This window comes from Lactuca sativa, chromosome 1 (genome assembly GCF_002870075.4).
Source record: "Lactuca sativa cultivar Salinas chromosome 1, Lsat_Salinas_v11, whole genome shotgun sequence".
NCBI classification, from domain to species: domain Eukaryota; kingdom Viridiplantae; phylum Streptophyta; class Magnoliopsida; order Asterales; family Asteraceae; genus Lactuca; species Lactuca sativa.
In genome coordinates, this window is record NC_056623.2 from 31,501,199 (window position 1) to 31,525,037 (window position 23,839).

At 37.9% G+C, this 23,839-nt stretch overlaps 1 protein-coding gene across 1 annotated transcript; it reads right to left on the reverse strand.

The window, feature by feature from the left end:
* Nucleotides 1–4,587: 4,587 nt before the first annotated feature.
* On the reverse strand, nucleotides 4,588–10,369 carry LOC111913591 (immune-associated nucleotide-binding protein 9). The gene is made up of 7 exons (XM_052765334.1): nucleotides 10,171–10,369; nucleotides 9,808–10,082; nucleotides 9,523–9,712; nucleotides 6,163–6,242; nucleotides 5,071–5,199; nucleotides 4,855–4,989; nucleotides 4,588–4,710 (listed from the first exon to the last, which is right to left on the reverse strand). The coding sequence occupies exons 1-7, from the start codon at nucleotides 10,367–10,369 to the stop codon at nucleotides 4,588–4,590; spliced, it is 1,131 nt and encodes a 376-aa protein (XP_052621294.1).
* Nucleotides 10,370–23,839: the final 13,470 nt, after the last annotated feature.

Genomic DNA, 23,839 nt, shown 5'->3' on the forward strand with positions numbered 1-23,839 from the left:
GAAAGTCTTCATGAAGCTTGAGTGCTTAGTGCCCCAAGTGTGACACCTCAAATGGAATCACAATCATCAAAACACTTAGAATGACTTGAGAGAATTCTACACTCACCAAAATCGGCTAGCCCTTTCTTGAATACTACTAGTGGCCGATTTTTCCTCAATAATAAGATGCTTATATAGTTACACAATTAGGGTAAACTCTTAATTGTCATGGCTTTCCATTTCCTTGGATCCATGGGTACAAATACACCATGGAGCATCCATGGACCATCCTATGGGTTTTAGCCCAACTTGATTATCCATGGAGCATTAGCCCACTATACAAGTATGGATGATTTACACAATCAACCCATATATTTAATTAGTCTTCTTTTGATCACTTAATTAATCCTAGATTAATTCTTGATCAATACTAATTAAATAATCTTATTATTCTTATTATTAATATACTAGAACTTATAATATATTAATAACCATAAGTGTCTTATTTCTCTCATTCAAGTGCATGATGGTATGCAACCCAAATGGACCATGCCGGGTCGGGTCAAGTCTTACCAAATATAGTTATGGACTTAGACATTAATCCAACAAGAACTTCTCATCACGACTGCCTCTAGTCGTTCCAAATCTCATACCAATCTAGCACTAACCATCTCAACTGCTCAATAACATCCCTGGCTCATAGACTGAACCGCAAAATCATCGAACCTCTCACCTCAACTCATCAACCAACGCTCCAACACCGGAATCGTCCCAAGGACAGGGACCCACTCCCAACATAGATGAAAACTCTCTGCACTGCAAAACTCGACTGAACTCCCCACTGATACCACTACAACACATCCTACTATTCTCAAATAGGTGTGGTGTGGTCCTCGACTACCTCAGTCCCAACTGACTGTCTGCTCATGATAAGTCACTGCCTCGTGGCACACATGTTGCCTGATACTCTGGGAGAAATCATCACCAATAACGACCTGCAGGGTTTACCCCCAAACCCAAAACTAAAACATCAGGCCTCTCATGTCTTGCACACAACATAAATAGCACCACCCACATAGAAAGTGACCTCTCCTCTATCGACTGATTGCTTAACTCAGACCGAAATTCTCCTCTCCCTCTAACTCCTTACCAAAATACTCTGATAGGCACTCGACTTCCCTCTCGAGGGACGCCTCTCCAAACTCAATCATGGCCTACAGGCCTAAAACCCATAGCGTCCAATCTCTACCTCATCAATCGTGACCGGATAACAAGATAATCACAAGCATCATTCACTACGAACCATGGTACTCATCCCATGACATCCCTTCTCAATATGCTCCGGTGTATGGTACTCAACCATAACATCACTCCTCAATACGCTCATTAGAATCTTCAGAATACTCCCTGTATCAAGTATGGGTCCTCTGCTTTCAGTAGTACGGGCCCATACTACCTGCCACATCTACCCATACTTTCCACACGGACTATCCCGGAGCTCCTAAGTAGCTGCTCGACCTTCTAGTTCACCAACTCCGTCGCGCACTCGCTCCCTAGCGAAATTCTCTACCCTGCCAGTGCACTCATCTGGCTAAGGTTACTCCCTAGGCTCTTCCCAGATTCCCACACTTCTCTGCCATCAACTGCTGAAGAGCTCCTAATGATGCCAGCCATCTACCTCCTGAATATCGTCATATTCGCTTGGTAGCTGACTCCCATCATCGAGAGTTCCACAAAGCACGAAGCAAACAGCATTCGAGCATCGAAGAATATATATGACTCACTCTGGGTGATAACTCCGCTTGCTCTGCTCCTCCTCGGAAGTACCGCCGAACTCTGCAACTCTTCCCCTCGCGGGCTCTGACTATTCTTTCTCCAAGTACCACAGTACTCATCTAGGTATCTCCCCTAGATTACTCCTCTACTCAAATCCCTTAAAGGATTCCAATCAAATATTCTCACTCATCACATACTCAAAAGCACATCGCATATCACAGAAATTCCTAGGCTAAGGCATCACAAATCAGGCCACTCTAGTCCTAATATATGGAATACCTAGCCTGTCTCTAGCATGCAATAATATCTCATAAAGTGCATCATAAATATCTCATAACACAGAAGTAAGGGTATTTTGGGAAATCACCGTTTGGGCTCTGGCTGATTGTACACACTGCTCTTTCTCGTTTTCTCTTTGAACTCTTATTCGCTTTAGAAAATTATTTCTTTGAAAACCTTTCTCACTTCCTCAGTTTGAGTTCAGAATTACCTGAAGGCGCATCCGAATCCCTCAAACCAAGGCTCTGATACCAACTTGTAACACCGTAAATTTCATGATAAAATTTTCATTTAAAATAATCATTTTAATGTTAAAACACTTGTTTAAAATCTCATTCATAATTGAATTACAAAACATAGCTTCATTTTCACTTGCATAGAAAACCAGGATCCTCCAAAATATGACTCTTTCTCTGCTGTGTACAATCAAGCCGGTGCCGTCCCGTGATACTGAAAGAAACCTGAAAACAACATAACACAAAACACTGTAAGCACGAAGCTTAGTGAGTTCCCCAAAATACCACACACATAACACATATAAGCCACTCGAGGCTATAACTCTATGGGTCCGTGCACCCAAACTCTGTGAACCCTCAGGTTCTAACTCTGTGAACCTTCCGGTTCTAACTCTAGGAACCCTTCGGTTCCAACTCTGCAAACATGTACAACATAAATCACATAGAAATAATGCAGTACAACACATAACATACATAGCATACAAATACTCTGTCACATAACTCTGGTTACCTACTCAAGGTAAAGTATAGTGAGAAGACTCACCTGGCAAGCAGAAAGCAGATATCTCCATACTTGAATCTCGAACTCGCCACCACCTAACACGTAAGGCAAAACTCTCATGACTGGAATCAATCCTCTCAATGCACCTTCTTAAGGGTAAAAGAATATTTTACCCCTCTCTTGGCCCAAAGGCCACATCGCTGACCAAACCCTAAAAGTCAACGGTCAACCCTTGGTCAAAATCAAAGTCCTCAGTCAAAGTCAACCCCTGACTGACCCTACTCGCCGAGTCAACCCTATGACTCGCCGAGTTCCTATAATCAGAACTTCACTCAATCCGCGACCTAACTCGCCGAGTCACTCCGAGACTCGCCGAGTCCAACAACTCTGAGTCCACTCGCACACAACTCACCGAGTCATCCCTTGACTCACCGATTCTCGACTCAACCAGGGAATATCGGGACTCTTCGACAAGACTCGCCGAGTCCAAGAACAGATTCGCCGAGTCTAAGACTATCATCAACTTACTCGCCGAGTTGTTCATACAACTCGCCGAGTTCCAGGCCATCTTCATCCAACTCGTCGAGTTGTTCTTCCAACTCGCCGAGCTCCAGCTCATCTTCAAGCAACTCGTCGAGTCCACTCATGTGACTCGCCGAGTACCACCGGTCTGAATCCACTCAGAAGCATTCCAGGCCATGCAAATGATCCAAAACATAGGTCTAGTCTCATACAACTCATCCATCACGTAAAGTGGCCAACTTTACGTGAATCCAAAGAGATCTAGGCCTTATTCACTTATAACTAGGGTTTGGGACATGCAAGCTTCACTAAACAGTCCAACACAGGGACTTTCATGCTCTCTGATTCTTCTCCATTTCAGATCTAAGGTAGCAACCTCAGATCTAACCTCTAGACTTCCAATTTCACCCATAGACTAGATCCCACAAACCCCAAAATGAAGAAACAACATACAATCAATCCAAGAACGAGATGTTACCTCCAATGGACGCCCCAACTGCAATGAAATTCGAATCCAAGCAAAGCCCCTTGCCCCAAGCCTTCAATCTCACAAGATTCCTTCAACAAACTCCTCCAATGCTCCAAATACACTCCAATCTTCTTCAATCACACTTTCTAGGGTTTCTGGACTTCAAGAGGGAATAAAGAGGCTGGGGGAAGGATATAATGTTCTTTAAATAGGGCTCAACCCCGAGAATTAGGGCTTTCTCCACTCAGCGCCTACTCGCCGAGTCCATCTCATCGACTCGCCGAGTCGGCTACTTAACACGCGACCAAGCCGCGACTCTACTCGCCGAGTCCATCCATGGACTCGCCGAGTCGCTCTTTCCCAAATAACACTTTTAGCCCTTCAACTCTACTCTTGCTATTCCGGGATGTTACATTTCGGTCCGTCCGAGAGTGTTTCTCAAAGTAGACTTGAAACTCAAAGAGAAGGATGGTTGTAGACGTTGTTTCTGAGAGAAAAAAAGTGGCGGTCGTCGGTGGTTAGAAAGATTTCGGCTAGTAATAGCTTGGGCCGGAAGGTTAACCATTCTGTTATCCTTTCTGATTTGTTTTATTTTCAGTTCGTTCAGTAATAAACATTTTTCTAGATCTATATATTTCATATTTTGAGTTCATTATATATGTTATTGCATTTTGGTTCTTAGCAATCATAAAGTCCAATCATCAATTTATAAACATCCAAAACCCTCAAACACTACAAACATTCATTATCAATCTCACTAAGCAAAAAGCAAGCTCAACTGCTTCTCCTTTTGCTTGGCTTTCTGTAGTGTTCTGTCAACTTCCTTATCTCCTGTCTGATGTCTTTTGAGCAACTTTAGCATCTTCTTTAATCTTCATCTGGGCAGTCCGCTCTTCTACCAATTGATGTTCAAGCTTCAAAGTTTTCTCTTTTAGCTTTGTCTTAACCTGTCCACCAGTAAAACCATATATATATATATATATATATATATATATATATATATATATATATATATATATAAAGGTACAAATCCAAAACATGATACCCAATTTGGTGTGTGTTATGTTATTTGCAATAACAAAGTAATGAACATTCGCCTTATGTATATGCTCATCTGATTTCTTTAGAGCAGCTTTATAATAATCATGTAAGAATGACATTTCTAATATTAGCTTAAGTTGCTCGTTGCTAGCTAATATCTCTTGTTCATCATCAACTTCCCTTGTCTATTTTCTGTTAATAAAATAATGTGGGTCTGAATGAATTGTTAAATTATAAATTTGGAATAACATAATAATAAGTTTGACCTTATGTATCTCATCGTCTAATTTCTTTTGAGCAACTTTAGCATTCTCTTGCATCTTCAGCCGAGCAGTTCGCTCTTCAGTCAATATTAGTTCAAGCTTTAAAATTGTCTCCTTGAATTTCAACTCAACCTGTTAATCGAAAACACCACAAATTAGAACTCTAGCAAAAACATGCTAGTTGCTACACCAATTGGCATATAGTCTTTGAAATATATACAAAAGTAATAAAAGCCAAGATAATCATGTACGGAATACTTTTCAAAGAATAGCTTAAATTGCTTGTCAGTTGCCACACAGTGATATGATCTCATTACTGGTTCATCAAGTTCATTGGTCCATTTATGTAAAGCAAATATTGTTGGTGTGAAAATTGCAAGATCTTGTCAGAATATGTCAAGTGTGAATTTGCTATAACATATAGTATTGAGCAATAAGTTTTACCTTCAGTATCTTCTGGTTGGTCATCAGCTGAGCATCCCTCTCCTCAAGCTTTAAATTAAGTTGTCTCATTGAGTTTCAAATCAACCTGTCAACGAATAACATTATACTCCTAATCTTTTTTAAAAGGGGTATCGACAAGACGACTACTTAGATAATCATTTATAGTTATTGGTCAGACACTGATATGTATTCGTGTGACATTGCAAGGTCTTATCAAATATCAGTTATCATAATAGTCAAGTAAATTACACAAAAATATTAATATAATCATGATAATAATAAGTTTCACCTTAAATTCAGTAAATAATTCATTGATATATGGTTTTTCTCGATTATTCTCCGACACCATGTTTACAAGAGAAAGAAGCTTTTGTACTTGATTTGATCTTTTAGTTGGATCTTTTGTCTTGTTATCAAAAAGAACACACAGAATCCCACACATACGAAGAGTTTCATGAAACAAAAAATGCTTGTCAAATGTCAATAAACTTGTCATTGTAATCATACTAGTGGAAACAAAACAAAATAAAAATGACATGATCAGAAGCATAGAATCGTCAAGAGCATACAACTTTAGGCAACAATTCTTGTAGGAGTAAATTTAATAAATATATACACAATGACTGTTCACTAATTATTGGCACACATCACCTGTAATGCTTTGGGAGAGTCACGTAAAAACTCTTCTAAGCTCTCATCATCGTCTTCAAGTTCATCCCCACCAGTGAAAACTATTATCATGTAATCATATATTTTTCTTCCAAATAAAATGAGCAACCTACTTTTCACAACTTTTTCATCATCTGAAAAGCGACTTCCAATGCAGTTGGCACAAACTATATGTATCACTAATTTACATAATCAGCCCCTGTTAATTTAATTAGTCTCTTTTGATCACTAAATTAATTCCAAAATAATTTTTGATCAATACTAATTAAATAATATGATTTCTCAATTAATATATTACACTTATAATATATTAATATCACAAATAACTTCTTTCTCAGATATCCATCCTATCAAATTGTTTTGGTGAATGCAACCCGAAATGGACCATGCTACTATCGGGTCAAGTACATATCAATTATAGTTATGGGCTTAGACACCTAATCCAACACAACCATACACCACCAATAACTCTGTTGGAAAATCTCCTCCCTATGGCAAGACCAAAACTCCGACGAGATTAGAACACCAACAAACACCAGATCTCACCCCTGCTTTTTCTTTCTGCCCAGTAATAGCTCCGACGTGACTAGAACATCGACGAACACCACACACCACGACCACCCTCTCAGACGAGACAAAAACCATGAAGCTAACACATCCAGATTCAGATTTGTTGTCACTGTCTCCCAAGAAGACAACACCGCCACGATGTCATGAATCTTCCACCATCGAATATAGATATACTGCCACGACCGTCACTCGGAAGCCACCACCATTGTGATCAACCATCGCCAAACATATCTTGTTCAGGAAGATGATAAAAACAAAATGTATGGCAAAGAGAGGACAAATCGGAATAGATGGTAAGGGAAACAGTTTCCACCAAGAGAGTAGAGTGAAGAGAAGCGACATCGCGATTTTTGTCGGCAATCCATAGGGTTCAGTTACTTTCCCACTTTCCCAGACGGTCTGGTGGTTCCGGTAATGAGGGGCTGACTTCCAAGGTTTAGGGTTGAAGAGGGAGGAGGATCTTAGTGACGGAAAAGGAAAATACGGATATACCGGTGGTGGTTACCGGTGGCTTTGGTGTCGTCAGAGTCGAAGATATTGTCAGAGGTGTTGTCGGAGCTGAGAGATGGAGAGGAAGATAGTGTCTTAAAAATGTGTTAGGGTTAAGGGTGAGGGTATGAGGATGAATAGGTGGGTTGGCAGTGGGATCATATATTATCTTTTATTTAAGTTATATTTGTAAATTAATAGATAAATAAAAAATAAAAAAATAAAATACAAAGGACAATATAGTATTTTCAATTCTACAAGGGACGTAAAATGCAATAAAATCATAACTAAAGAACGGTTTGAGTGCAAAACAAAACTTAGGGACCAAACTAGTAGTTTCTACCGAACCACATGAACGATTTCAATAATTTGTTCACATCCTCCTTAATAAATGAAAGGTTTTTTTTTTTTGCCACGTGTCATCTTCTCTTTCATTTGGACACATGGCATTTTCTAGAATTTTTGAATTTACTATTTTCCACTTGTCATTTTATTGAAAATTTTATTTTATTAAATTAAAATTTCATATTTAATATGTAAGGTATTTATTAGAAATGATTTATATAAGTAATGTATTAAATGTATTAAAGTCTCATTAATTTTAATAATTTAATTTTTTTTTCATTTTTCTTATAAATTCAAACTTCTCAAATTGTTAAAATTTCATATTTAATTTTTTTTTAAATAAACCCATATAATGCATGGGTCTCACACCTAGTTTGAATTAATATGTCATTTAACATTTATATTTTTAAATTTAAAGTTATTATTAAAATTTAGGGGTAAACAAATCAAACGTATATCCAAACGTTCATAAACTCTTTGAATGAACACAAAAGATAATATATGTGTAGTTGGTGACGTCTTTGTTTGCTTAAGAAATGAACAATTAAGCTATAATTATTAACAATGGGAAAGCCATTGTCCAACATAATAAGACAATATCAAGTTGGGGTAATGCAAATGTACAATCTTGTCTTTCCTAATTTAAAAGAAATACAAATTTACAATCTTGCTCTTCTTTTAATTAGATGATATTTTCTATTTTTCTTTAATTTAATAGTAATATAGATAAATCATTTTTTTAAAATAACTAAAAGTACGATGAATAATTTTTTTTTTTGACAACCAAAGTGTACTAGCAAAGTTACTATGATAGCAACATTAGGTGTCAAACTATTTCTCAAATCAAGAACCCCAAGATTATATTGATTTTTTAGGTAATTCCTTGTCTGAAAATCCATAAATTGATGAGTTGAGTGACCAAGTTTCTTTAAGGAATTTGATGGAATACCTTGACTACATCATCAACACATCCAACTTTCTCATACAATGCACCCAATGCATTACTTACAAAGACATCTTATATCAAAACTACTTCAACACTTTCAAAACGGACCTACAAAAACAATGATACTTGTAGTTTGTTAAGTTATGATGCTTGCACCAACACTTTCAAAACGGTGTATGTTTTCTAGCTTGAACTCTACCATTATCACCACCCAATAAGAAAAAAGATAGTACCACTAGTCATCTCTGCCAATTGAAAAACCTCATTGAAGTTGATTCTATAAAATGGATCATACATGACTAAAAGCTTTTAAATTTAACAATAAAAGTTTTACATCGATGTGACGAGTAAATTGACAAATTGCACCGCGAATCCTTTCTGGGCAAATCTATTGAATTGGATTTTAACAACACCCTTAAAAGGCAATTGATATGTTACTATGTAACAAAAGTACATTTCAAAGTACAAAGTTATTACAGTCCAACACGGTACTAAGTGGTGAGGAGGGCTAGAAATATACCAAAAATAATAAGGTAAAGGAATCAAAGAAACTAAAAGTTTAAGGTGGAAATCTTATATTTATGCATATATTTTAAATTGATTTTTATCTAGAGCATCCACAATGCATAGTTTAATAAGAGAATTGAAAGATGTGACATGTTTAATTGACATTCGATGGATTAAATGTTATCATTGTGGGATGTCATGTTTGCATCTAGTGGATATGAAACTTAATGACCATTAAACTCTTCAACGGAAAATAAAAACCTTTTAATCACTAATAATACATTTCCTTGAACTTTGTAGAATTCAAAACATTGTAAGAAAATTAATGTAGAATTGTATAGAACATAAAACGATGATGATTAATCCATTAAACTCTAATATGTTCAATGCATGGTGGATATCCTAATAGATAAATGAGGGATCACGATTTGGTTTCCTTGTACGAGATGATTTTTGATTCACGGGATGTATGGTGCGCGTATCACTTTGTTTCTTCTCCTCTTCCTTTTGCTGTTTCGGCTCCTGCTCCTCTATTTGTTTATTGTGCAAAAACTTGGACGATTTCTTATGTGACTCTCCAGAAAGAAGCTGTTGTACTTGGTTAGCTCTCTTGGTTGGATTCTTTGTCCTGTTATCAAACAAAACACACCGACCTTCACATAAAGAAAGGAGTTCCTGTATATAACAAGAATTGACTTTCATTAATTAACCATCAATTCACCAACTAAGTCTACAAGATACAGAGCTAACAAAATTTATTGTCTACTAACCTTCAATGCTTCTGGAGAGTCACATAAGAAATCGTCCAAGTTTTTGCCATCATTTTCCAGTTCATCACCCCCAGTGAAAACGATGATGATGTAATTGTACACCTCCCTTCCGAACAAAGCTAGCAAGCTACTTTTTACAGCTTTTTCTTCTTCTGAAAACCGACAACAAACTGAAAACACAACCAGAACAGCATGAATACCATCCATGCCACTATCAATGCAACCGACAAACTCCTTGGAAATAATTTCAGAATCAACAGAAGAATCAAACAGTCCTGCAGGATATAAGCCAGTGTTAGAAATATATGCGTCTCCTACAAAACTATTAGAATTGAAACAATACTATTGAAGTCTTGCAGATACCAGGAGTATCAATCACGTTAAGTATTCGACCATCTGCAAGTACAGCTTTCCTCAGCTCAGAAACACTTGTTACACTTGAAGAACTACGCCTTGATTCAAAACCATTTGTCCCTAGAATGCTATTTCCGGTTGCACTTTTCCCGTTTCCTGTCCTTCCAACCAAGAAAAGTGTTTCTGGAAAACTTCCTCGGACGAACATCCCCCCATTGTACAAATTAGAATATCTACAAAGAAAAGGATTATGGAACTGAACTTCTTAATATTGAAATTAAAGCATGAATAAACATACAAAATTGCTTGCTGGAATTATGACGAAACCAGATGGATGAGCGTGTGTATATATAATAATGTGCGAGGCGAAGTGTCGCCTAGTAACGTACAGAATGACTGTTAAGTACTCTATAGATTATCTACTGGTTTAATGATCAATAACTACGCAAATATTAAACAAAATTTCCTATATTCTCCCGATAAAGACCTTTTATGTTACCACAATAATTTAATTTTTTGTTTAAATAATTATAATGAGTATACGTACTACTAATAAAGATTAAATCAATGAATCCGGTTACAATGGCATAAAAATACAGTGTCGCATTTGCATACTATACAACCAAATTCTTTATTAAATATAAACATTGTTAGGAACTATTTAAGAGTGGAATCATTTCATTCACTTAAACCTTGTTAAGAGCCGGTCCTGAGGATTTAAATATCCTCAAATGCTCGGGACGAGCTAGAAAAAAAAATTATTGTTATTATAAGTTATATATATAATATAAAAAAATTGAAGCCTATGCAGCTATCCACTTTAACCCCCTCCCCCCTCAACTGCCACATGACTTTGTTAGCATTTCTTTTTATTGTTTTTCATAACTAATACACAAAGGGTATATTTGTCTTATTTTTCCCTTACAAAACTAATGCCAGTTTATTGTATTTTTTTTAGCATGATTGGTGTAATTGTGATTTCATAAATCATACTTTTCTATTGTAACAATTTTTTAAAAACTCTTTTAACATACTTTTTAGTTGAAAACTTAAACATTCTGTTAAAATTGTATTCGGTGTAATCAACATTACAACAAAATAGAAAATTGACTTACATGTATGACTACAACCGGACAGTTGACATTCTCTATTTTGTCCATATTCTGTATCAAAAACAAAACAGAAAAAGATTAATATATCGAAACATGAACACATTGTTAGGTCTATAATAGCAATGTACTTTTCAACTTTCTCAACAATTGCTAACAACACCTAACTTTGCATGCATTATAGAAACCTACATGTAATTCTTTAATTTTTTAATTTTTCTTTGTTTAACTGTTATTCATCTAACTTCAATGGAACTATCAACCCTAATCTTCCTTCGTCCTTATCCGCAGCCTATTTAAAATTTAACAAAAAATGATTATAAATATATAAATGTATTTTCAGGTATTAATAACAGTTGTTAAATAGATTCAAAAACAAAAGCTTGATGTTGTTGCCTTTTCAGAAAGCTTTTTTCTTCATAGATGTTGCATTGACAGTGTATCTTGCAAGATCGCTAAAGATGGATGTCTTTTAACACATAAAAGTAGTTCGGACCATGCTACATTTAACTTTGACTTGCTCTGCATTTTTAGGTGTGTATACATGAATAATGACTTTTATCACTTATAATAAAAATATGACAAACTTTTGTATAAATAATGACTTTTATGTCTATAATAACCAAAACAAGTCTTTCACTACTTAGGCATCATGGATCTTAGATAAAATACATAATGAGAACTATAAGATTATATATCTCGAGATTCCAACATCAATTTCAATGTACATTAGTTGAACAATTTAGAGAAATAGGATGTGAAGTTCCATATATCTCAAACAACAACTTCATAATATTTTTCTGAAATTAAGCTTCTAATAGTGGGTAGCCTAACCTTCAATGACCAATTCCTTTCTTTATAAATAAGTTAAGGATCCTAATAAAAATTATCAATTCTAGGGTTTCGATATTACCTTTCAATATTGAAATTATGACAAAAATTAGATGCTTAAGGTTGACAATAAAGGAGTCTGATCACCACCAGCTCCACTTAGACCACCGGCGGCTCTGTTGGCCGAGTGTAACACTCCCGTCGACCACCCTCACCACTGCTCTCGCTTCTTTTTCTTAGTTTCAATCCTCCATGAATCCCCCGTGAAGAGGAGGGAAAAGGGTTTTCGCCCATTTACTTTGCAACCATCTTTGCCAATAAGGAGACCGACTATGGCTCCCCTTCCTCTTTGTCTTTCTTCTGATCGTATATGAAACACATGACACACACGACGCACTTTTCTTTTATGTTCTAATTCATCGCGCCTATGGGCCTTGAGGTAATAAGATTTTAATTCCTTTTATTTTTTATTTTACTATCTCGAATAAATAAATCAATAACCAATTGTTATTATTATTATTATTATTTTGCATTTTTTAATTGGTGAATAAGTCGAATAACAAGTTAGGCTTCGGTGAATAAATGTCTTTTCTCCTTTCAAACCTCTTTGTACAACTTTATTAATTATATCAATTTTTGTTTTCGTTTTATTTAAATCTATATTCTATTTTATAAAATGATAATTTTCTAAGATATCTATAAATACAATTGCCCATTTAATAAAACCACTATGCTTTCATAATTTTAACCAATCATTATATATTATTATGAAACAAAAAATATATATTTATTTATTACTTATTAAATTTTTATTAGGATTATTCAATATTTAAGTTACAATTTAATTAAAATTATTTTTAAATTTCTCACCCGTGGTGTTCACGGGTTATAATCTAGTTCTTTATTAAATATAAACATTGTTGGGAACTATTTAAGAGTGGAATCATTTCATTCACTTAAACCTTGTTAAGAGCCGGTCCTGAGGATTTAAATATCCTCAAATGCTCGGGACGAGCTAGAAAAAAAGTTTATTGTTATTATAAGTGAGTTCCCCCATTATACCACATACCATACAATACCATCAGTATCTTTCAACCGGTAATCATCATCGGTATCTTTCAACCGGTATTCATCATCGGTATCTTTCAACCGGTAATCATCGGTATCTTTCAACCGGTAACTGGGGTCTATTCCACCCCTACTACTAGCATACAACAACAAGGTATAAGCATATATACAATCAGACATATCCGAGTACTGAACTACCCTTCGGTCCTAAGGACCACTGTCAGGGGAAAATTATCCCTATCATACACGTAACATATCATACAGATATATCTCATAACCAAACACGTATTCATACCAAGACAATTATCACAAAGACAATCATCTTCTAAAATACTCCTACTTGGTGGGCCGGCATTGTGGCCTTAGACCCACCCCTACTAGAAGGTAACTCACCTCAAAAGGTTGGCTGCTGAAAAGCTGATCCGCAAATGTCTGACAGCTGCTCCAGTGATCCCCCGGCTATATTTCCATAAAACACTTAATCAGACATTGATACTATTTCCAGGGTAAAATGACTATTTTACCCCTGACCGATTCCAAACCAAAGCAAGTCAAAGTCAAAGTCAACTTCCAGTTGACCCGGCTCGCCGAGTTGGCTTGCCAACTTGCCGAGTCCATATCCAATCGATTGTCCTTACTTCCGTCTCTACTCGTCGATTTAGGCATTGACTCAACGAGTTCACTTCCTAACTGATACTCAATGGCTTAGTCCATAACGTTGGGTCACTCCCCGGAGACCCCCTTAAAACCTTTCCACACTCAACTGGGTCCTTTCGACCCTCAACAAAATGGGACAGAACCCCCTAGACTCGCCGAGTCCAAGAATGGACTCGCCGAGTTGGTCATGTCCATACCCTAAATCTTTGCTTTTTGATGTACATCCTTTGATCAAAAGATAGATCCAAGCTTCTACAATCGATCTAGCACGTAAAGTTACAAACTTTACGTGCTTGCATGGGACTTTGAGCTCAAAAGGACATAAAACAAGTTCATATGGCACATGGGACCTTTCATGGGTGCAAAAGCAACCCAATTTTGCCTAGTGACTCCTTTCATGATGTGATTCAGAAGCTTAAAACCCCAACCATGTTTGCAAACATGGTTGGCCACCAAAAATGGCTCGTAAAAGCCCTAAACCTCCCCAAAGAAGGATCTAACAAACGAATGAGCAAGGTTACAGCTTTTTACCTTCAATGAGCTAAAGAAGGTGCACTAACTCAGGTTCCCTTGATCTCTACTTGCTTCCTCAATCTTCTCTCCTTCCTTCTTAAGATCACAAGCACCAAAATCCACCAACAAGGCTTAGATTGCTTCAAAAACGGTTAGGATTTCAGTGAGGGGGTGTTTGGGAGCATAAAGGAGTGATGGAGGTTGCATAAGGTCGTTTAAATAGGGTGTAAACCCCTGGATTAGGATTTTTGTCCAGACAGCGGCTACTCGCTGAGTCCGAGACCCAACTCGCTGAGTCCACAACTTAAACTCCGCGTCTCATCCCGCTTCTACTCAACCAGTCAGTCCTTCGACTCGCTGAGTCCAAGGCCAAAATTGCAAATCATTAAAAGAATTAAATACAAGAATACGTACTAAGAAGCAGGTGCTACAAATCTCCCCAACTTGTTTTAGACTTCGTCCTCGAAGTCTGCTGCTCGCTCCTGAAACAGCTCGGGGTAATGCTCCATCATCTCGTCCACCGGCTCCCAAGTCCACTCCGACCCCTTCCGGTGCTGCTATTGCACCTTCACGAGATCCACTTTTTTGTTCCTCAGATCCTTTGACTTCCAGTCAAGGATCGCTACAGGCCGCTCAATGTAATTCAGGCTGTCATCAACCTGAATGTCCTCCAAGGGTATCACCGCTGAGTCGTCCACTAGGCACTTCCGCAGCTGGGAGACGTGGAAAATGTTATGGATCTGACTGAGTTCGGCTGGAAGATCCAGCCGGTACGCCACCTTGCCCACCCGGACTACAACCCTAAACGGTCCAATAAACCTAAGACCCAACTTGCCTTGCTTCCTGAATCGGGTGACACCCTTCCAAGGCGACACTTTCAGGAGAACTATATCCCCGACCTGGAACTCCAGGTCTGATCGACGCTTATCGGCATAACTCTCTCTGCCGACTCTGAGCAGTCTGAAGCCTGCTCCAGACCTATTGAATCTTCTCTGTGGTCTTGAGCACTACTTCGGTGCTCCACATGACCCTCTGGCCAACCTCGCCCCAGCATATCAGGGTCCTGCATCTCCTCCCATACAACATCTCAAAGGGAGGACGGTTGATACTCGTATGATGGCTATTATTATACGAGAACTCCGCCAACGGAAGGTAGGTATCCCAGCTACCTCCGAAGTCTAAAACATATGCCCGCAGCATGTCCTCCAGAGTCTGGATGGTCCGCTCGTTCTGGCCATCCGTCTGCGGGTGAAAGGCGGTGCTGAAATGCAAACGAGTACCCAACTCGTCGTGGAATTTCTTCCAAAACCTGGATGTGAACCGCACATCCCTATCCGAAATCACCGAAAATGGCACTCAGTGCCGTGCCACCACCTCCCTGATATAAATATCGGCCAATTTCTCGGCCGAGATGCTCTCTTGAATCGGAATAAAGTGGGTGCTCTTGGTCAATCAATCGACGATGACCCAGATCGAATCCACTCCCTGCGCGATCTTGGGAAGCTTGGTGATAAAATCCATCATGATGTCTTCCCATTTCCATAGCGGAATATCCAACGGCTGCATCTTGTCGTTCGGTCTCTGATGCTCAGCCTTGACCTTCCTGCACGTCAAGCACTGCTCCACGTACCATGCCACATCCCGCTTCATGCAGGGCCACCAATAGTCCAGACGAATATCCCTATACATCTTCGTCACCCCGGGATGAACGAAGAACCGGAATTTGTGCGCCTCCTCCATCAAAACCTGGCGCATGCCTCCATGATAAGGGACCCAGACCCTACGGTGAAGAGTCAATAACCCTCGACTATCATAGTCGAAGGAGGATACCTGCCCCACAATCCGCTCACTCTTCCGATGTTCCGCTCCAGCAGCAGAGTCACCACTGTCATCCTTAGGCAGATATCTCGGATCGGCGCTGCCTTGCGGCTAAGCGCGTCAACCACCACATTGGCTTTCCCCGGATAGTACAAGATCTCACAATCATAATCCTTTACCACGTCAAGCCACCGACGCTGCCTCATGTTCATATTCAGCTGGTCCATGAGATACCTCAGGCTCGTGTGGTCCATGTAGATGGTACAACGAACCCCATAGAGGTAATGACGCCAAATCTTGAGGGCGAACACAACAGCCCCCAGCTCCAAATCATTCGTCGGGTAGTTCTCCTCGTGAGGCTTCAGCTGCCTCGAAGCGTAAGCAATAACATGCCCTCTCTGCATCAACACTACGCCCAAACCCGAGATGGACGCATCGCAGTACACAACAAAATCCTCCATGCCCTCTGGTAGGGCTAAGATTGGCACCTCGCACAATCTCTGACTCAACGTCTCGAATGCGGACTGCTGCTCGGGCCCCCAACGAAAAACCACGGCTTTCCTCGTCAGCCTGTTCAGGGGTACGACTATCTTGGAGAAGTCTTGAATGAATCTCCGATAGTAGCCTGCCAATCCTAGGAAGCTCCGAATCTCGGATGGAGACCTCGAGACCTCGCATCTCATCACGGCCTCTACCTTGGCCGGATCCACCGATATCCCGTCCTGGTTGACAAGGTGCCCCAGAAACCGCACCTCACGCAACCAGAACTCACACTTTGAGAACTTAGAATATAAGCTCTCCATCCTCAAAGTACTCAGAACCTCACGCAAGTGCTCCTCATGCTGCTCTCGCGTCTTGGAATAAAACAAGACATCTTCAATGAAAAAAATCACAGACCGATCCAACATCGGCCGGCACATGCGATTCATGAGATCCATGAACGTGGTAGGAGCATTGGTGAGCCCGAAAGGCATCACCACAAACTCGTAATGACCATAGCATGTCCGAAAAGCAGTCTTCTGCACATCCTCCTCTCTGACCCTCATCTGATGATACCCTGATCGCAAATCAATCTTGGAGAACCAAGATGCTCCCTGAAGTTGGTCGAAGAGGTCATCGATCCTCGGGAGTGGGCAACGGTTCTTCACCGTTACCTTATTCAGCTCCCGATAGTCTATACACATCCGATGCGACCCGTCCTTCCTCTTCACAAACAGAATCGGGGCTCCCCAGGGTGAACTGCTCGGTCTAATGAATCCCTTGTCTAACATCTCCTGCAGCTGTGTAGACAACTCCTGCATCTCAAGAGGAGCCAACCGATACGGCGCCTTGGCTATCGGAGCCGCTCCAGGGTCTAGGTCGATCCTAAACTCCACCTGCCTCTCTGGAGGTATCCCAGGAAACTCCTCGGGGAATACATCCATAAACTCTTGCACCACGGGTACATCGCCCACTGTCGCCTTACCCGCCTCCCGGGTGTCCATAACATACGCGATATACCCTGTGCAACCCTGCTGAAGGTAGCGCATAACTCTCGCTGCTGAACATACAGCTGGTCCTCGTCGTGGCCTCTCGCCCTGAACTACCAACTCTCCCCCACTTGGGGTCCTGATCCGTACCAACTGATGTGCACAATCTATCACTGCCCCATTGGGGCTCAACCAATCCATGCCTATAATAACCTTGTTCCCCCACAACGGTATGGGAACCAAGTCTACCAGGTAACGTTCCTTGAACAGCCTCAAAACACAATCTCGGTAGACCTCCGATGCTCGCACTGATCGGTCGTCTGCAATCTCGACCTCTAGAGGGTAGTCCAACATGCCTGAAGACTCAGGAAACTTCTTGCTAAGCGCAAGAGAGACAAATGATCGGGTAGAACCTGAATCAAACAACACCTGAACTGGGATACCGTTCACATGGAACGATCATAAACGCATATACACAGAGCACATATCAATATCATAACATCATACAAATAAATCAGAGGAGAAGAATCATACCCGTCACCATATCGGGTACAGCGCGTGCCTCCTCGGCTGTCAGCTAAAATGCTTGGATCCGAACCACTGGAGCCTCTGACTTGACCTTCCGGCCATCCATAACCCGTGCTGTCGTCGACGCTGGCGCCACTACCGGCGCTGTTGCTGCTGCTGCTGTCAACCTAGGACAATTGGCCTTTTTATGGCCCCTCTGATTGCAATGGAAGCAAATCAGGTCTGATGTTTGAATCACAGAAGCAGGGGTAGTACAATCTCTGCCAAAATGCCCCACCTTGCCGCACTTATAACAGCCTGAACCCGACCCAGTGCGACAAACTCCCTCATGTGACCAACCGCATTTCCCACATCGGTCCCGCCCTGACTGGCCTTTCGGCCTACCATCGGATCCCTTGGGCTTCTTCCCCGAAGCCCCCATCGTCTGCCCTTCAGTGGCCTTCCTCTTCCGTATAGGCTCATAAGTTCTACCTACAAATAGCCCAACTCCTCGCTAAACCCCCAGTAAGCGAGTTATGCTTACCATAATTTAAGTATAACTTCTGTTTAAGTTCATTATCGTTATTAAGTACCTATAAACAAGATTTATCAGTGATTCCAAGTCGTTATACTGGTTGATATACTTACGAGGATGATGTCTAGGCTGTGATTTAGTGTGGTGTTTAACGTGGGATTTCCAAACAGTATACTTCGTATACCAAACGGATCCTACCTCCGATGTGATCCTACCTGGTTGTTCCTTACGTGATAGATCTTGAAGTAGACTTTGAGTTAATGATGAATCTAGACTAATAATTGGTCGCAATAAATAATAGACTAGGACTTAATGATAATGATACTAGGTTTCATAAAAAAAAAGACAATTGTTAGAAGTGAAGCGCTGCCTGAATTTCGAGTCATCGCTTTAACAAGTAAGTGCATAGTTACATTTATCTTACACATAAATATGAAGTATTTAATATAAATTACGTTCTATGTGTGTATATTATATGTGTTCTTGGTATCTATATTGGATGAACAAAATATACATGTTTTATTTGATTTAAAACTATATATGTATTTTAAACCTATAATTATGATGGGTAAAGATGGGTAGATGAAATATGAGATGAGATAAGAGATGAAAGATGAGATGAATGACGAGAGACGAAAGATGATATAGATGATGAGAATCGATGGCCCAAGCGATGGCCCAATCATCTAGCAGAGTACATATGACAACCACTGCCTATTCTAGACAGTCTAGTGGAACACTAGCATACTCGCAATATGTAGTGTTGTGAACAATGTGTTCACCAGATGTACTCTAAAAACCCATTGACATGTATTATAGGTGGACTTCGTAAAATAATATTGTCAATAAAATGAGATAAACCCTGGCAGCTATAGATTTAGTGCCCTGTAGATGAACCTTGGCAGCTGCGCTACAACATGTAGATGTTTTTGAACTACATGTTCACCAGATATACTCTAAAAACCCTAACAGCTATGGATTTAGTGACTGTTAGATAAACCCTGTAAGCTAGGGACTTTGTGCCTTATAAGTGAACATTGGCAAATATGGACTTAGTGCCTAATAGATAATATCAGCAACTATGGACTTAGTGCATGTCAGATAAACCCTGACAGCGATGGACTTCATGCCTATTCCTTAGGAAAATCCTTAGGAATAAATATTGAAGAATAGATGATTCTTATGGTAGATCCTTAACAATAAAGAAGATAATGGGGATGGGTAATCGGGTTAATTGTTTGACATGAAGTATGTGAAGAAACAAATTAACTTTATTATTGTGGGTTGAAAACCCTATGTACTCACCAGGTTTTCCAACCTGACCCACTCAGTTTATTGTATCATAGGTAGCGACATTAAAGATACGTTCTGCTGAGAGATTCAAGGAGATGTAAATCATTAGTGTAAATTAATTTAAAGTCTGTTTATGCTTATGTATTGACGACGATGTCTCAAATTTTTAATATAAATAAAATACATTTCTTCGGAAATGCTTTGATAATATAATTATCATGTTATCTGGGAACAAGTTCCGCAATATTATTCTTTGAAAATGATACTCTGATTTTAAAACAAGCATAAATAATTTTCTTTAAAATGACCATGAATTTGAGGATGTCACACGAATCGCCAGGAGACGCGACACGACGTGAAGGTTGGAGACTTGGAATTAATGGATTTAGCTAATAAAGATGCATTCTTGGTCCCTTTGAGATTTAAAGACTAGATCTTGGTTGTTTGGACCATCCTAGTGGATAAAGTTGGAAACTTTATCCATTAGGAAGTTAAGAAATATATATGAGGTTATAGGCCTTGGTCTGAATAGATTAAGCTCTTAATCAAGATTTTGGCCTTCTAACCAGAAGTCACGATGTGATATAGGATGTTTCACGACGTGATAATGCCCAAAATTGTGATTGTTTTGTCGTTGCATTCTTACGACGTAACCAAGGAATGGTCACGACGTGACGTTGATTTTGACTAAGCTGATCGTTGACCTTGTGAACTTTGGTCATTGACTTTTTGACCATTTTGACTTTTGGTTAAACTTGGGTAGAATTGAGTATTTGACTAAGGACTGGTATCGGTTTGGTTTTAGGAAGTTTGGGTTAGTTATTCTGATGATGAGGTAGCTGTACTCGTGGATCAAAGGCACCAATGTCAGCCTACTAGATTATGTTTGTAGGATGATAGTTGTCTTTGTGACGCTTGTTGATATGCATGTATGTGCTTGTTGTCTTTGTGACTCTTATTGATGTGATCTACTTAGATATAGGGGTCAAATAGACATGTACCGGTTGAAAGATACCGAAGGAGTTGAAATTAACTCGGAGTGTAATACACCCGTATCGGTTGAAAGATACCGAAGGAGTTGAAATAGACTCATGGGTGAAATAGACTCAGTTTAGCTTCGAGTTGTTATATATGTATGGTATGTGCTATTTTGGGGAACTCACTAAGCTTTGTGTTTACGGTTTATGTTTAAAATGTTTCAGGTACTTCTGGTTTCAAAAGGAAGGGCTCGGTTTGATCGCACTTCATCCCCTAGAGATTATTTTGCCATGATTGTTTATGATTTAACTCTAATGTTTTGATAATACTTTTACTCTAATCGTCTTTTGGAATAATGAATTAATGGTTTTGACTTAGTTAAAATGAAAATTTTACTCGGTATTTTTGGGACGTTACAAACATGCTTACGAATTTCACCCCATCCACTAAAGACGAAGATTAGGATTATTCGTGATGTCTTTGTCACTTTGTGCATCAAATACTGAAATCATCATCTCCAATATCTTTTTAATGCGAATGGTTAACACTACTAGCTGCGAATGCACTAATTTATATGAATACAAACTATTACTTACATAATCGGGTTTGTCGGTGTTGTTAACCCATCCATAGGTCTTCACGTGAATAATGTCATGACAACCAAATCTTGGTTCAAGTTATATTTCATCCGCCTATAAAAATACCAAACATATTTATTAGTATATATTTAGAACAACTAATAAATTTCTAAATAATCATAATAACGTTTTAAATTTATTTGTATTTTTAAATTGTTTTGCAGTCAAAGATGAAGTGGCTTGCAAACTTGATTGTTGATGAATTTGTGGCTCTTATGTCATCAGGCAATATATAATATTTGTCCATTCCATGTGTCTGTGTTTGGTTGTTAGTAATGAATTTAGAAAATAAAGTGATAAAACTATAACTTGAAAGATATATAATCATACTATTTTAACTAACATATATAGTAGCAAAAACTAAGATGCAAATAAATGTATCATACCACTAGAATGATAATGGAGTTCTTATGGTAAAATAGGAAGTATAGTTGAAACATTGATGACATGATGCATATTAGCTATGAAATAAAAACAACATTAGTTAATAGACATGTATTAGTTATGACACAAGAAACAAACAGAAGACATAAAGAAATATATTAATAAACTATTTAAAATAATGTTATATGGATAAAAGTGGATAAATTACATGATAGACAACATAGTATATTTCAATCTGGTGGACATATCATTGGATTTTATATTATCCAAATAATTTTTTCTATGATTTCGTTTGTCTTTAGGTTTGTTTACTAATGAACTTTGCAGATTATATTTAGAAGTAGACTGGAAACGTGTACGTTGATATCCGCATGATATATTTGGGTTGACATTTGGATTGTTACCGACAACATATGTATATTTGCTTGATAAGAGTGTTTGACTATTGCTTTTGAAATCAGAAAGCACTGAGAAAAAATATAGATAATGTAACAAAATACATGTAATATATATATATATATATATATATATATATATATATATATATATATATATATATATATATATATATATTAAGAAAACGAAAAGATAAAATAAGTGTAGTGATATCATCAGAAATACTTTATAACGGATTAATTAAATTAAAATTAAAATAGATACAAAGCAATGATGATCATGACAACCGTATGCAATAATAATAATAATAATAATAATAATATGTATTGATTATGTCGCAAAAGGTCTGCACAGAAGTAATTTATAAACTTAACATTAGTTTGTAACATAAAAAATATAAAAAAAAATACATAATAGAAAAAGAAATATCTTTTGAGGTGGTGGAAATATAATTAGATAACTTTCTTTTGTCTTTATCATATTTAGTGTCATTTGATCAAATATTGTATTTGTATCTTTGAAACAACAATAATTCATGTAATAAAACTATAATAAAAAATGGTATAAAACTTTAAGAGTTCGATTAGTAAAATAAAAATATTATAAATTTAAACGTATAACTATATAAAAATAATGTTAATATATCAAAATGTGTTTTTATATGACCTAAACCTAATTTGCAAATTCATATTTTTTCTTTGTTTGTAATTGTAATACATATATAAAACATAATATATATTATAGATAAATAAAATACTTAGATAAAATAAAGTCTTATGATCATAAGTCAGTTATAAATTTTTACCAATGTTTTAAAAACCGTTTTTTAGTTGAACCGATATGATGATCGGTTCCCGGTTCAACCGGTTTAGCCGGTTCGACCGCCGGGTGAACCGGTTTCTATATTTTTCATATTTTTTTTCTATTTTCCTACACATACATACATATAAGAATTATGAATTTGATGTTTACAAGTTCAAACATTAAAAATACACATAAAAATAAGTTGTAGGTTAATCCAAATACATTAAAATAACACATAACCATAAGTTTTAGTTTTTTAATCAATCCCGATACGTCAAAAAGAAAATAAAGTATAATACCGAAACGAATATAGTTTTTGATGAATACAAACACATCAAAAGAATCTATAACATTTACTATATGTTTTTATTTAGAGAAAACTAAATAGATTTGAAAAAAATCACCAAAGTTTATTATGTAAATGGTTCTTTTTCATGTGTTTTTTTTCGGTTTAACCGGTTTATTTTGACCGGTTCAACAAGTTTTTTCTAAAAAACGACCGGTTCAATCCGGTTCAGAAATCAATGTAAAACCGGTAATAGTTGAACCGCTCCCTCTTCCGGTTCCCAGTTTAACCGGTCCGACCGGCCGGTTCAAACCGGTTTTTATAACATTGATTTTTACTCATGCCTAAGAGCATTTCCAACTCATTTTCATTTTTCATTTTTTTCCTTTATT

Bases quoted from the DNA above. Each gene is read 5' to 3' on its own strand.
- LOC111913591 (XM_052765334.1), bottom strand. From the start codon at position 10,369: ATGTTCGTCCGAGGAAGTTTTCCAGAAACACTTTTCTTGGTTGGAAGG. The intron at 10,083-10,170 runs GTATCTGCAAGA...TATATCCTGCAG, and splicing joins TAACGTGATTGATACTCCTG to GACTGTTTGATTCTTCTGTT. The intron at 4,711-4,854 runs GTTCATTACTTT...ACTGGTGGACAG, and splicing joins AGCATATACATAAGGCGAAT to GTTAAGACAAAGCTAAAAGA.